The following is a 15,424-nucleotide window of genomic DNA, read 5'->3' as shown; positions in this document are numbered from 1 at the left end:
TGTATTTTATAGCTCATTATAAAATCACAGATGTTCTAAATGTCAGTAAAAAGGACCTTTTTGAGCTGTTGCTCCTTTATATTCAACAAGGGAGCACCAGAGGACTTAAAAGAAAACTGTGTTCAACCCCCTGCAAGGCCCCGTCAAATGCTAACAGACAGAAGATTTCACAAAGGTATTCTCATTTCTAAACCTTTATTTAAGTACTATTAGGGTTGTGGAAAAATACATAAAAGAAATCCAACGCTAAAGTTGTTTTACCTTTAAGCAAATTTTTAATGTGAAGAGACATTAGCGAGCAATGTTTTCTGGGGACTGTCATAATCATCAAGCTTACCTTTGTCTTTGTGTAATCTAATGGGATAAACAGCATTGCCTACATCATGAACAGTTTAAGGGAGTGGCATTAGGCTGCACCAAATACCATTCAAGTAACTCAATTAGACAGGCTAAATAGGTTAATTTGCTTAAACAAATCTTGTTACAAAGTCTTCTCAATGGCTGTTCTTATAAAAACGTAGCCACACTCACTGCTACAAAAGGTTTCTCTTGCAAGTCATCCTTCCAGCTACAGTACAATCCATCAAATTTACCAACATGAATACAAAAGCAAAGATGACAACATTCAAGAATTAGAGTCTCCATCCCAACACAGCCGATATGAGAAATCATAAGGCACTTAAGAGTCATCCACGATAGTCTCTGACACCATCGGGTGATCTTTTAGTCAACAGAATAAAGGAAATAATCTGAAAACACACATTTTACATGCTCTCCTTCCACCCCACCCCCCCCCCCCCCAAACTTATCCAGGCTTTGAAAATACTTTGACATAAGATGCACACAATCTTGACCTAAGATATGTTGTTTAGATAAGAAAAAAATATGTCCGACGGCATGTTATTAATTTGAAATTTGGGGATAAAAATGCAATCCGTTTTTGCTAAAATTTGTGTCTTTGAAAATAAATAAATACATAAAGCATGGGTCTGTGATACTGTTTCATATTTCAGGAAAGTACTTGTAATGTTTAGTTTTCTAAAACATCAACTACAGAAAAGCAGAAGTAGACAAAAGCCAGCAGAGCTAAGATTTGAATGGCTCCCCTCTGGATGGACTGACCATGTGACTGCAGACGAGCACAGAACTACCCTCAGGCCATCTCCGTCTCTGATGAAAGGAAATTTCTAGAATTGCCTCCCTAAGGGTTGGCAAGGTATGAAGAAATCACAAAAGAAGAGTTTTGTGGATTGAAGGCCTACTTAAACTGTTCAAAACATCAAACAACATGTCATTTGTATTCTAAGGAGTGCTAAAATTATTATATTCCACAATAAAGTCTGTATTATAAGTGCTCCAAAATGTTTGTGCTTTACAATTGTTTGATTTATTTTCCATTTTGATCATTTCAAGGAGTCATCACATCTGCTGAACCAGTTGTTTTCCTCTAAACTGCTGATGTGCAAACATGTGACCAGTTGACCTTGTTTTTATCTGCAGGCTGAAGCGGTGGCTACTGATATTGTACCTCCATAACTACAGTGACAGATTAAAGCAGTATCTGGAAATATGTCGTATGAACGGTCACAACAGAGACTGCTCCTGTCACATTCCTCTGTAATATTTTACTATACCAATTCCACAATTTCCCTGCCAGGCTTTTCATTTGGTATGCATCAGGAACCACAGCAGCTCCTCCCTTTCGGCCTGTCTATAAGTGCCGTGCCCCGACCTCTTTTCACAATTTATCCTGCTGAGGTTTATATCCATTTATAAATATACATTTTCAAAACTTATTGGTTTAATTCTCTTATTCAAACGCAGTGTATAAAGAAAACAAAGTTAACTATGTAATAATATAATAATATGTACATGTGTTTTTCTGTAACAGTATTTTTTTTGTGCATTTCACAGCATTCTGACTCATATTTGTAATCCATTTCATCCAACACAGAGGGTTGTTTAGACCTACTTTCCAACAGAACTTTGTGAATGGCAAATGATCAATCATCAAGGACTACGGCAAACACTTCTTCTCAGTACATTTAGCGAGCGGAAGAGTCCCCCAAAGCAGTCCTTTGATAAAAGCTAAGTGACAGAGTGGGGAAACCCCTCACCCTGGCCTTCATCAGCAGCTCAGTCAAAACAGTCCTCCAGTCATGAATTATCGGACTGCTTTACAAAACTATGACCAACTTCTAAGCATTAGTCATATACGGCCCCATAATAAGAATGTGCACACATCGATGCACAGGTTATGTCTTATGCAGGCTTATATTTTTATTACTTTAGGCTCATTTCAGGAGGTTGAAATTAGAGCAGGGAAACCGTTGGTTTCGTCCACTGTGTGACTAAAGCATGCTTCCTCTCTCCAACTTCCTGAATGCCATTATAACGCTTACATGTGGCCCACTTCCTGCTGTTTCTCACACGTCTCTCCAACACAGTTATCTTTACAGAATAGCACATAATAAAATGCTAAGCAGCACATGGAAATAAAAATAAAAACAGTTGTCCAGAGTGACCAAACAGGTTATAGGAAATAAGGGCTGACATGAAGTGTGCGACAAGCTGACAACTTGTACCAACAACATGCTAACACGACCTAAAATGATCCCTCAGGCTTCCCTAGAGTTCACACACCAAAGCATCAAAAACGTCAAATGCCACAGCCTTCACCGGCATCAGCACAGTCAGCCATTAAAAATTATTCACGATGTGATACCGTCAAAAGCATGAAGGTTCCCTATCGCTTATTTGTACATTTAATTCCAACACAAGGAGAAAATATACATATTTTCAGATTTGCCTTATATGCAACCGAGACTTGCTTGATCCGTGGTACAAAACCTTTATCCAACTTAAGACCACAACAATGTCCAATATTAAGCAAAACTCGAATTATGTGTTTCAGTTGTAGTTTCAATCATTTCATAATGCAGAACTGCAGGCAACAAAGCATTTATACAGACGCTCACAATGTGACTTGTCCCGTGTCTGAGGTGATTCACTCAAGAAGCTATAGCTGCAATAGCACTAAACTGGCAAATCATCACTGTGTCCTTGATTATCTGAATGACTCATAAAAACATCCCAAAGTCATGACTTAATTGAAAAGCGTTTGAAATTATTAAGACATATCAAGAACTAAAAACTATGGATATGCACCAGTGTTCAGCCTGTGCATACTTTTATAATGAAAAAATAAAATACCATATGAACTTAATACAAAAAAGATTAAGCCCTCAAGTTCCTGGGAATATGCGTTTTACTTCAGCTGCAGTTAGTGTTTGATGTGCCAAGGCCATGACAGCACATGGTAAAGTGAGATTGATCTAAAACAAACCATGACACACAGCTGTCGGCATTATGATCATGAATGAAAGCACTTAACCTCTCAAACTTGTTTTTAGAGTGTACGCTATGGTGCCAAGTCAAAGCTGTATGCCTGTGTTTGTAAATCAGCAGCTTAAGCAGCATACTATGCTAACGACCTTGTTGTGCACATTCACTCTGTAATACGGTCTCACAGCCACCTTCAGATAGAGAATAAACATCTCTACGGTTCAACACGGACACAAACACCGGCTTCACCTCAAACAATCGACCAAATCATTACAACAAAGTTGTTAGTGGGGCCTCTTCTAAAGTCAGAAACGTAATGATAATAATAATAATAATAATAATAATAATAATAAGGAAAAAAAACATAATCTTCACATTACAGTTCAAGATGGCCCTTTTCTGCGCAGCAAGAAAATGTCTTTTATTTGTTTCTTTTTTGTCTTTTTCTCTTGCTCTTTCCCATCTTTCAGTCTATTATTGACATCTGCACCTAAAAACAGCCCAGCGAGTTTTTCCACTTAGACCACTCCGAATTTTCCACAACAAAGGGAAACACGTGTGCCTTGCTTAAGAAGTAGATGTATCCAAGCCAGACTTTTAGTGTACTTCCATCATGAAATTCTTTTTCCAGTATTTGTAGAAAACTACCTAAAAATCTTTGCTTACTTCACATATTGCATTTATGTGTGCTTTTAAATGTAAACCAATGCTTTCCAGCTATCGCCTACTGAATTTGTTTATGTTTAAAATCACAATGAAAAAAATGAGTAGGGCTTGTCTGATTTATGGCTTTGGCTGAATAATCTGTGCCTGTGTGATGTTTTACACACTATTGGAATCTGTGTAATTTGTGGCTGGCAGCAGCCACAAATTGTCCCCAAACCACTTCATAATTTTACATTGGGGCTGAATCCAAGATGAATCTAAGATGGTGTCGTCGTGTCAAGTATTTCAAGCCCAGTTCTTTATTATAACTTTAGTGCCTGGTTTCCAAGCAAATTAGCTTGTTTACTGTCCCAGACAGCAGCTAAACGTGGCTATTGAGCAGAAAGACAAGCAAGCACATGGCTAATTCACATATCAGTGCAGGCATGCTTTACCACTTCCATTTCTCAACTCCTACTTTGAAACATATGTTCACATGCATGCTACTTACACCAACTCTGAAAAGGTACTTGATAAGTATATGTCTGAACAGATGCTGTGTGAGATACAGCACAACTGTATGTCTTGTGAGCAAATCTTAAGTAGATCTACAAACCCAATGATGAATTCAAAGTGGGTTAATCTACAAACTGCTGAGCTATATGATTCATAACCACTGCACCTAAATGTCTCATTCAATTTTCAAAGTGAATGAATTCATACAAGTAAGCAAATAAGCAAGCTGTAAGAGAGAGAAGTTTTAAGATGTTTTGAAGAATCTAGAAGTTTTAAACAATTAAAAACTGCCACATCCAAAGGCATACAATAAGTGTCTGTTTTCTCCTCTAAACTTGTAGGTTGAGAATATGCCAGCAGTCAAACATACTGGCTATGTTTTCATTGTTATTTTATGGACAGAGTAGGAGGAGACCTCTCTCATTCGGTGCTGAGGTCATCCTTTACTCTGGCAGGCAGAGAAGTAATATTTCTCCCTTTCTGTCAAACCAGTTCCCCTGAATTCCTTTTAAAGAATCCTTTCCATTTGCTCTGATAAATGTTAATACTATCACAATAAGGATATTATAATAAAAGAACAGCTATGAACAAGTGAAACGTAATGAATGATATCAATCTCATTACTGAGTCATTTGAACATCCTTGGTTATGAGGAGTGTCTATATAGGGGCCCAAAGCCCAGATGATATTGGTGTGATGTAATCCTGCCTAGTGACTTGTTAAACAAATGAACAGCTTTTAGTGTTTCACCACTCAAGCAAAGTCAAGTCAGTCTCGAGGCAAAAACAGCATAGAACTGTAAAAAATGAAAACTTCTACTCTGATTCTGCTCATAAGAGATAACAAAATACCCTTTTTTCTGGACCACATCCACCCAAACTGCATGGCATGGCAGAAAAGTAACGCTCCACTACCATATAAGGTAAAAACAGAGCAGTTAAATCCTAGATTGGTCTACTATCAAACAAATTACTTATCATCATCAGATTAAATAGTCATTTGATGGACCTTTGAAAACAAATAAGCTTAATTTGTCTTTCCAATAACATGACTTGCGGTGTCGTGTCCTAAAAAAAAGTGCTTACAACGTCTTCATGCTTTGACATTTCAATCTTTTATGTAGCTGCAAAAAGAACATAGGGGCAACATAGAGTTGGGATAAACAAAAGAGAACAAATCAGGGCCCCACCCAGGGATGAATAATCACATCCGGTTTTTTTTCCCCCAACGGCAGCAGTTCAGGCTTTCTTTGAATCCATCTGCTACTTTTGGAGAATTGAGCAACAGGCAACATGCCTGGCCATGAGACTTCTCGATGATGTCATTCTAAGCTAAGAAGCAGGATATTCATTACAGGCTGTAGTCAGAATTGTTCAAAACAACGTCATAGCTCTGAGAGAACATACCATTTCCCTCCACTTTGGGATTTCCTGTCTGGCAGATATAATGGGCTGACTTTCCTTTACCATAACTGTACACTTTAGAAACCAGCGATTACAAGTTAAAAAACTCCCTAGTCTGAAACACAGCAACACTGTTTTCCATGTTGTGCATAGGTTTTTAAGACAACTTCAAAGTAGCCACAACAATCAAAAACAGAAAGGACCCCTAATATCATATCAACCAGTTAGTCATATAATCAGCCTCTTCATCTACAGTCTGACTCAATTATTTTCCGCGAAAAAAAAAAAATCCTTTTTCCCCTCCTTGTTGAGGCAGTAAATTAACTTTGGACAAACTCCACCAATAAGGCACCGTGTAAAAGTGATTGCTAAGGTCCATTTTTTGGCTGTTGGGAGGTGATGTCACTCAGAAATGTTAATAGTAATAAAACTTTCCATACTAACAAGGATGGAAAAGCAGAGACATAACCAACATTTTTTTGCCTCCTGTAATGGATTTGCTGTCAACCAGTGGTTTCTGAAGAAACTAAGCTGAATGTGTGCAAGTTGTAAAGTGCACTTAACCTCTTTGATGTGCGTTTGACCTCTCATTTCACATTCTAGTTAGGACAGCGGATATCTTGTGTATCTAAGAAAAGCTTGTCAATGAGAGAAAGAGATTTACAAAGTTCCATCAAAAGCATGCTAGGACATCCGTACATGTTAAAGGACAACACTAATTTATCAAGTATAAGAGCTTAATGTGGACTTCATACAAAAACCAAGACAAAACCTCAACCACACCCACAAATCTCTTTTCCAGTCAAGGTATGGCATGCAGGAAACGCATACCAGTGTTCCACTGATGTAGACTCACGTTTGCTCACTTTTTAAACAAGCACAATCCTCCCTCTACATAAACAATTGCAGGAGGCCAGGGTGAACCGAAGGTCATAAATGAAGTAAATTCTCACTATAGATTTCAGTTGTTATCTCTCAGACACTGCCCCCGAGAGCTGACTAAAGTTATGTTTTATCAATACCACACATACAGGGTTCATAAAACCACCAAAGACCACAGGGACATATGTCATACTGACTATAGTCCATCAGGAACTTCTTCTTTGTTTACACATGAAAACATATGTAGAGAGGCCCAACTGTCACAGCAAGAGTGCTCTTTAGAAAAACTTTCTGGTGATGCATTGATGGAACAACCACATGATCCGTTAAGTGCCTTGAAAACTGAAGCACTCAGCTAAACAGTATCTATTTAGCTCAACTCTGAGCTAACTCTGCTATTAGTCATTCTGTATTGAGATACATTAAACAGTAATAACCTATCAACAAGTGTGCTTCATCCTGCACTGAACTGACTTGTTTTGTACTGACAGCATGCTGTTTAGTGACTATACTGTTTGCCATCAGATACTTAAAATAAAGGCTAAAGAAACTTTTTTCTATCCAACTTTATCAGTCTGACTGAGGTGCGAGTTAAGCTCTGCTTGCGGGAGCTACCGGTACTCGGAATACCTACCAGCTTTTTGTTTTTACCCTCATCCTCGCTGGACTTCTTTTTGGAGGGCTTATTCGGGTCCTCCCCGCCGCTGGCTTGATCCATGATAGCTATAAGTTAGTTCCCACCAGAAATAAGTGGTGCGTCCACCTCAGATGTTGATTAACTCCACAAGCAGGCTTTTCACAGCAATTAAAAAGCAAAACATCCAGGTTATGTATTCTCAAAATCCATTCCGTTTAAAATTGAAGAAGTCGTTCGCTTCCAAATAGTAGCCAAACAGTATCCAACGGCAGTGGAGGCTACTTGAACAAGAGGTGTGGTGGTAAACGTCCTGTTGTCTCCTCAGTTCAGCAGTAAGTCAGTTCACAGGGTGGGTATAGCGTCTCTGAAAGTACCACAACATTATGCCAACAACAATTAATTACTCTCACTCAATCTCCTGGGCGTTAAGTTGCACAAATGTTTCTGTTCACACGTGTTTCCATGCGCTGCCTTGTTGTGCAGGGACATGTATAGTAGGAACATTAAGCATTATTATGAGCAGTAAAACACACATAGACCAACGTAACAGGGCTAGCTATAAGCAGCTCCGTGACAACAAAGGCAGTGTGTTTACACATTTATTGACAAGACAGAATTGTCAAAAAAAAGCAAACTTGCAACTGTGTAACTTGGCCAAAATGAGGTAGTAACTGCCAAAAATATTTCCGGATGCACCGACAGTTTTAAAGAGGCACCGACAAAGCCGTTATTCAACTGATAGTCATTAATGACAATCAATAGACGGTTGTGGTATTTGAAAATCACCGTTGTTCTCTGTGCTTGGAATACTTTCCAGTGCTGTACACTTAGCCAAGCTAGCAAAGGGCGGCCGCCACTCAGCAAGCATTGTTTATTTTTGCGAACACAATAATACCGCGACACATACAATACCTTCTCATAAATTACAGCGTAAACAATTAATATAATGTGAGAGAAAAACTCAAAGATTCTCACCCGGAGCTTACCTTCCCAACCAAGCATGAAAAACAGGCCCACAAAAATCCCGCCCTCCCGATATCTGATTGGTCTAAGATATACGTCATAGATGGGAAATCCATCATCTATTGGCCAGATATGCTAGCAGTCATTAAGTCTCTTTGGCGTTAAAGGGGAGGAGATTGTTGTGACGGAGAGGTCGGTCTGATTTCACAGCAAGCAGATGGGTATCACTGATAAGAATAGAATCTATCAGTGAGTTGAGAAAAACTGTGTAGGTATCGGAAGCAAGGAAGAACTCTTTGGCAACACTTTGGGAGTCAATCTATGTACGTGTGTCATTATCCACACACACCACCTCTGTGTTAGGATTCAGATTTATTTTAATGATCAACAGCGGTAAATTGACTCGTTACAGTGCATTGTTACATACACAGAAGTAATAGCTGTAATGATATCAACGAAATTAAAATTACTCAAACTCGAATAGAAAGCAAAAATAAATAACATAATTGGAAAAATAAAACTTAAACAATAATTTAGACATTTTGTTTTACCACCTTCAAGAATGTCTGGTGTACATAACCGAACTTTTGTCACGAATTCATTATTTATAACATTGTTATTGTACATGTGAATGAATGAATGTTAGTGGTAGAAGTTCTATAGTTTGATGGCCATAGGCAGGAATTATTTCCTGTGATGTTCAGTTTTGCATTGATGTGCAAAACTACACCACGGAGGAGTTACTGGTAATTCAATGGCCTTGTCAATGGAGTTACTAATACCCTGGTCCTTCTCTAGTACACTATGTATTCCTTGGTCTTTGCCACATTTAACAATATGTGATTATGTTGTCTACTACCATGTCAAACCTATACTCAGCCTCATCTTCCTTTCTGATACATATAACAACAGTAGAGTTATCACAAAAGTTCTGAAGAGGGCAAGTTAAAGTCCATGGTGTAGAACTGGAGAGGGCAGTTCCGTGTGAGGCCTCAGTGTTATTTATCATTGTAACCAACACACTTTGCTGCAGTTGCACACACTGTGGTCTACCAGTGGAGCTGGTCTGATGGTGCTGAATGCTCACCATCTGATCCATGTAGGCCTAGATGCATTTCAGCTGGAAGATAATGATATCCTCAACTCCCTGTAAGGGCCGGTAGGCAAAATGGAGGGAGACTAGAAGTGGTCTAAACATGAGTCAGAGCTGGTCCAGGATTAGTCTCTCCAAGTCTCAGGATGTGTGAAGTCAGTGTCTTGGGCACAGGGGACCCTCTGCAGAATCTAGTTCAAGAAATTTTCCTCGAAGCTGAGGGGCACAGGACTTGTTGTGAAAACTACAGCTGGGGCCATTTTACAAAGCAACATAATGCCTAGTTTTCCTAGTTTGTGTGCTGCAATTAAGCACAGAAAAAGCTTGAACATTTTTACACACATGGGGAGCATGTTTGGTGGTTATCTCTTATTAGACAATTAGCAGACAAGCTGATAGCTCTAGTCTGGTTTGTCTCCACAAAGCATTGACTTTGATTTTAAATATCAGCATTTTTGTGTCTATTAAACAAAATAAAGTTAGAAAATGTCAAACTTTGAGAAGTTTCTGATATGTTGGTATTGACAGATTTTGCTACTGACAGGTTAGGTCAGCCACTTCTCCTTGTTTCTAGTTCTTGTGCTAAGCTATGCTAACCTGCTGCTCACAGTTGCATCTTATTTGACTGCTGTGGTGAGAGAACATCAAGACAAACAAAAACATATTGAGAACGAGAGAGATAACAATAAAGCTATAATAAAACACTTGGATGGTTGGTATTCAACTTCATCTGTATTAATAATATATTTTTGTTGTTGTCAGGTCTCATTCTGTTCAGAAGAGAGTTTACCAATCGTGCTTTTCATACTTTAAAAGCAACACAAAGTGCCTCACAGAGGCTAAAAACAACAATGATAAAACACAGACACAGAGAGACACAGAGACAAACAGACACACACATGCACACACACCCACACACATGCACGCACACACAAACACACAAGCTCAGACCCACTGCACCTATCAGACAGAGACATGGCCGGGCACCCAGACCTAAGGCAAGGAAAAAGCTACCCTTGGGGGCCGACCACACTGAGAGGGCTCCTGGGCCACGACCACAGGGAGCGCCGCCACAGAGACATTGTTTGAAAGAACAAACAAGAATGCATCTGAAATCTATTCTATGAATGTAATTTACAGCAGCTTAGTGTGGTTCCTTTAAAATTTTGCCATTCTTGTGGGAAAAAGGGGACAGAAAAAATATGTCATTGTCTATAGAGCGTATGTTATATGATCCAATTGTCCTAGACACTGGGGAAGCAATCATTTAACCATTTTGGGTTGAGATCAATATATTCACTAATTTCCAGTTTTATAGTTAAATACATCTTCTATTTTATCAGTTTGTAGATAGATGATAAATCATCCTTTTCTGTTGCCGTCATTCCAGTTAAACTCACAATAAACTCACAATAATCACCACCTATTCCCAGCTCCAGCAAAGCACATTAAGAGCAGTGGTTTCACTCACACATACCCACAAGCAATATTTTGTTCTCATTCACCTCTCATTTCCATTTTTCTTTCCAGCTTGATCCAATTCAGGGTCGTATGGGAGCTGGAGTGTATCCCAGCTGTCATCAGGTGAGAGTCTGGGTAAACCCTTGACAGGTCTTCGGTTCATTGCAGGGCCAGACGAAGACAAATGAAACAAACAACCATGAACACCTAGACTAATTTCCGTAGCCAATTTAGAATCACCAGTTAACTTAACATGCACGTCTTTGGACAGTAGGAAAAATCCAGAGTATCTTCAGAGAACCCATGGGAAAAAGGCCATTCTCAGAAAGAAGCCAGCCTGGTTTTGAACCAGGAACCTTCTTGCTGTGAGGCTATAGTACTAACCACCGCACCACCATACAGCCTCACAAATCTCACTTCTCTTATGAAGAACAAATAAAAGAAGAAGAAAAAGAATACAACAATGGAACCTAAAAAAAAAAATAGTTACAGGGTTGCTCCAATCCCTACATGACTACATACTCATCAGTGCTGGTAATATTGGTCTATAAATATCATGTCTCTCTCTTCTTCACACGTCTGTGCCATATGACCACCAAGTGAAAGCAACCAACTGTGAATAAGACACTTGATCTCTTTCTGGCTCATTGCCCTGATAAGTACAATAATATGGAAGCTAAGGATGTCTTAGAGGAAGTTGATAAGATAGAGGAAATATTAAAAAAAGAGACTGAACAATGAGTCATTTTCATTTGAAAAAGTTTGGTGTTGCTACATCACTGTTAGCAACACCACCAACAACAACAACAGCAAACTTTTTAGAAATCAAAAAGTCCTCCACACTGGCTTTTCTGTGCATCAAAGAGTCTATTTTAATATACTGCTGTGAGTTTATACAGCTTTAAATGGTTTACATAGAAAAATAGACCTCAGATCTTCTGGTATCTTATGAACCTTCAAGACATCTCAGGTCATCAGGAACAGGTATGCTTTCTGTCCACATAGTTGGAGATAAACACAGAAGCTACTTTCATTGTTTTTTGCTACATACATTTGGAGTTAACGCTTAGAGAGCTGCAGGACTGTATCAATTCCTGCTTCTTTTAAATCAAAACTCAAGTTTTTACTGTTTGCCACTTCATTTAATTGATTTATTTGATTGAAATCAATTCAAGGACTTTGATCTATAACTTTCACTGACTGTAGCTCTCACTCTTGTGCTGAATCCATAAATTTGCCTTACTTAATGGTGAATACTTGAAGGTAGGTAAAAACAAACACCCTTGAAGGAATTGCATTCTGTGTTTTGTTGTGAATGATGAAGTCGGACAAAAATTTTACCTCCAGCTCTGCGGTGTGCAGCACTTTATTCCAGGAGGAGGCTACATGATGGTGTAGTGGTTAGCACCGTCACCTCACAGCAAGAGGCATCCTTGTTAAAATCTGGCTGGCTTCTTTCAGTATAGTTTGCATGTTCTCGCCGTGTATGTCTGGGTTGCTCTGGCTTCATCCCACAGTCCAAAAAAAAAAAGCATGCACACTTCTAAATTGGCCTTCAGTGTGAGTGTGTATGATTTTTGTGTCTGTGATGTACTGGTGACCCCTCCAGGGTGTATCCCACTTCTCGCCCAATGGCAGCTGGGATAGGCTCCAGTGACCCTGAATTGGATCAAGCAGGTATAGAAAAAAATTAATTGATGGATATTATTATTGATTTATAGGGAAACAAAATTTACAACAAGAAGATGAGAGCTTTCTGCCTGACATCAACTATAACAGGAGTGACAATTTTTATGATAAAATTGTAAAACGAATCGAGATGAATGTTAGAAGTAAAGAAACGTGAAAATTGTTGCCATGTTTAAAAAGTATTTTTAAACTGGTGGGAGAAAATCTAAAGACTTAAACTTTAAAAATCATGGGGATGCTATGTCATTCAGAGTTAGTTAAAGTCTTCGGTAGCAGGTATTACAACTAATTTACAATTCTTGCAATAATGTGAATAAGTGTTTGTCAAATCTCCAACAGATGTGATCAAGACTACCAACAAAATAACATAAAAGTTGTGAAACAATGTGTGTCTGACCAAACCATGATAAATGCATTACCCTAACCAAGTCCTTTTTATTTCTAAACCAAATCAAATAGTTTTAGTGCGGAAACCCAATGAAAGAGTGGGTGAGAATGAAAGTAAAAAAGAAGAAGTCCGAAGTTGGTGAATATTTCAAGTGACCTTAAAGGTGGTACCTGGAAGTGCCGCCACCCCAGCTCTGTCAGTGCGACAGGTTTTGTGGGGCTTTTTGAAGATAAAGTAATTCCTGTAAAGTCATACCTACATCTTCTTTTAGACCAGATGACTTAAGGGCTTAATTTTTTATAGAATGGAATAAAGTATTTCATCAATCAGTAAAAACACATTACGATATGACAATGTTTTTCATTTTGAATTTTGAAAACTTATTTTAAACTAAATCCGAATATTAGATACAGTATTTCTTGTGTCAAACCACCCATCTGAAAGAACGTATTTAATAAAGTACTAAACCAAAATACTGAAAAAGAATAAGAAAACAACTCTACCTTTTGCGAATTAGGAAAGTTTTTCAAGGATTCTGCATCGTCACTTCAAGCATGAAAACATGTTCATTTTCAGTGAATAGGCTATTTCAGTAAAATTGTTAACATAATCATAATTTAAGTGTATTCTAGTTTCTTCTGTATAATATGTATGAGTACAGCTGACTGAAAGCAGCTCCAAACATTTAATTAGGTCATTTAGCTTTCCATCTGTCCATGTAAGACTCATGTCACCCCCTATAAAAAAAATCCCTGTAGGTTCCAGTGACAGATGTGCATGAAATAATCCCAATTCATGTGAACACTTTCAAATAGATTTGAAGATACAAATTAAACATGTAATAGCACTATAATGAGAACCACAAGATAGGAAAGATCTTCTTCCAAATTATTTTTTTCACATGAATTAAGTAAATGAAAAACTAAATAAAGACACAATCATACACTGCAGTGAGCCAGTGACTTCTTTCCAGCTGATAAACTGTTTAAAAAATGCAATCCAAAAATTAATCCAGAGCCACAATATTATAGCAACCCCTGTGAATCCCTGTGTTTTGGCTGCCACAGATTCAAATCAACATCCTCTCTCAAGCTCTATAATTAATTACATGCAGCTGCTCTGGATTTAGGACATTAATTTCCCAAGAGTCATTCAGCCATAGCAAGATGATAGGCCATCCTCCTGAAAAGGCATCATCAATTGCAAACTAAAGGAAAAAAGGTCAGAATAATTATTCCTTATCTGTCCGTTTTCTTTTTGATGGTATCATTACACTCCTGAATGACTTTAGATTTTAGTTGAAGATGCACCTGGTTATATTAAAAAGTATACTCTTTGTTAGAAAAATGTATACATATGGGTCTAACTCATGATGTTTGCATTCACTCGAATACTCAGTTTTCCATGTTTAGGATTCAAATTCTAATTCCCACTTGAGCCAAAGATAAAGTCATCAGATAAGTATTTGCGATATTCATAAGAAACAGTTTGTCATTTCTTTTTCATGTGAAAATGCATGTCAGTAATTTGTGGGAGGAAGTGAAAGATGCAAATAGGGGTGTGACTGAAATTCTGACAGAGCAACTATTGTGGCAACCGTTTCACAACTTAATTCATATGACTACAAAGACAATAGACAAGGATGTTTTCAAATCAGTTTTTCAGAAGCTTTTAGTAAAAGGTTGCTTTTAAAGATCACCATTGGCAGGGTGGGTGTGCCGTTTGAAGGCCAGCTGAGAGCTTTGCTCAAGTGACAACACAGAGACAAGGTTCTATCTGAGAGGAGTGTATCACCATTCAGTGTTACACAAATACAATAAAAAACATCAAGTGTGTTTCCACATCATTTGTGACAGAAAAGTCTCTGAACAATTTTCTGTTCATGTTAGATAAAGAATGGTGTCAAGCATGAAGACCTGTCCTTGAGATCTATAATTTTGAAAATCAGAGAGATGTAGATTAATTGTTGTAGAGCTGATGGCTGATAAAAAATCATATCTTATCCAACATTCTTATTCATGACAAAAAATTTTATAATACGCATCAGAAAGGATTTGTGAAAGATCAAGTCTTAAATGTGACTAAATAAGGTTAACCTTTAGCCAGAATATTCTGTAGAAACTGTTAACAGCTGGAGCAAAATAGAATAAAAAAAAAGTATAAAGTATATTAAGGGAGATAAATTGAGAAGCACTTAACATAATGCCACACTGACGAGTTTTCAAGCTCAAAAAGATTTTTAAGCTTGCTGAATAATCTTTGTATAACAGTGCTTGTGAAATCTTGAGAGCCGGTTCTGCCATTTTTTTTATTGCTTCGGGGTTTTTTTTGGTTTTTTTCTTTAGCAAAGAAATTAAAGACATGTTTTGTCTAAACTGGTACAGTTTAATTTCAGAGAACGG

The 15,424-nt window shown here is 38.0% G+C and overlaps 2 protein-coding genes across 2 annotated transcripts in view; both read right to left on the bottom strand.

Moving 5' to 3' along the window:
* Nucleotides 1-8,455, bottom strand: part of diaph2 (diaphanous-related formin 2) — a 350,084-nt gene extending 341,629 nt beyond the window's left edge. The window contains exons 1-2 of the mRNA XM_072395385.1: nt 8,404-8,455; nt 7,426-7,792 (exon numbers count right to left, since the gene is read on the bottom strand). Coding sequence (XP_072251486.1) covers nt 7,426-7,509 — 84 coding nt within the window. The 5' untranslated portion in view covers nt 7,510-7,792; nt 8,404-8,455. The remainder of the gene's footprint in view (nt 1-7,425; nt 7,793-8,403) is intronic.
* LOC140317856 (magnesium transporter NIPA2) overlaps nt 1-15,424 on the bottom strand; it is a 221,549-nt gene that overhangs the window by 33,003 nt on the left and 173,122 nt on the right. The window lies entirely within an intron of this gene.

The sequence above is a fragment of the Leuresthes tenuis genome, unplaced genomic scaffold, assembly GCF_036924035.1.
Source record: "Leuresthes tenuis unplaced genomic scaffold, fLeuTen1.0.hap1 SCAF_11, whole genome shotgun sequence".
Lineage (NCBI taxonomy): Eukaryota > Metazoa > Chordata > Actinopteri > Atheriniformes > Atherinopsidae > Leuresthes > Leuresthes tenuis.
Note: the sequence above shows the minus strand (reverse complement) of the source record. Positions and strands in the feature narration are given on the sequence as shown.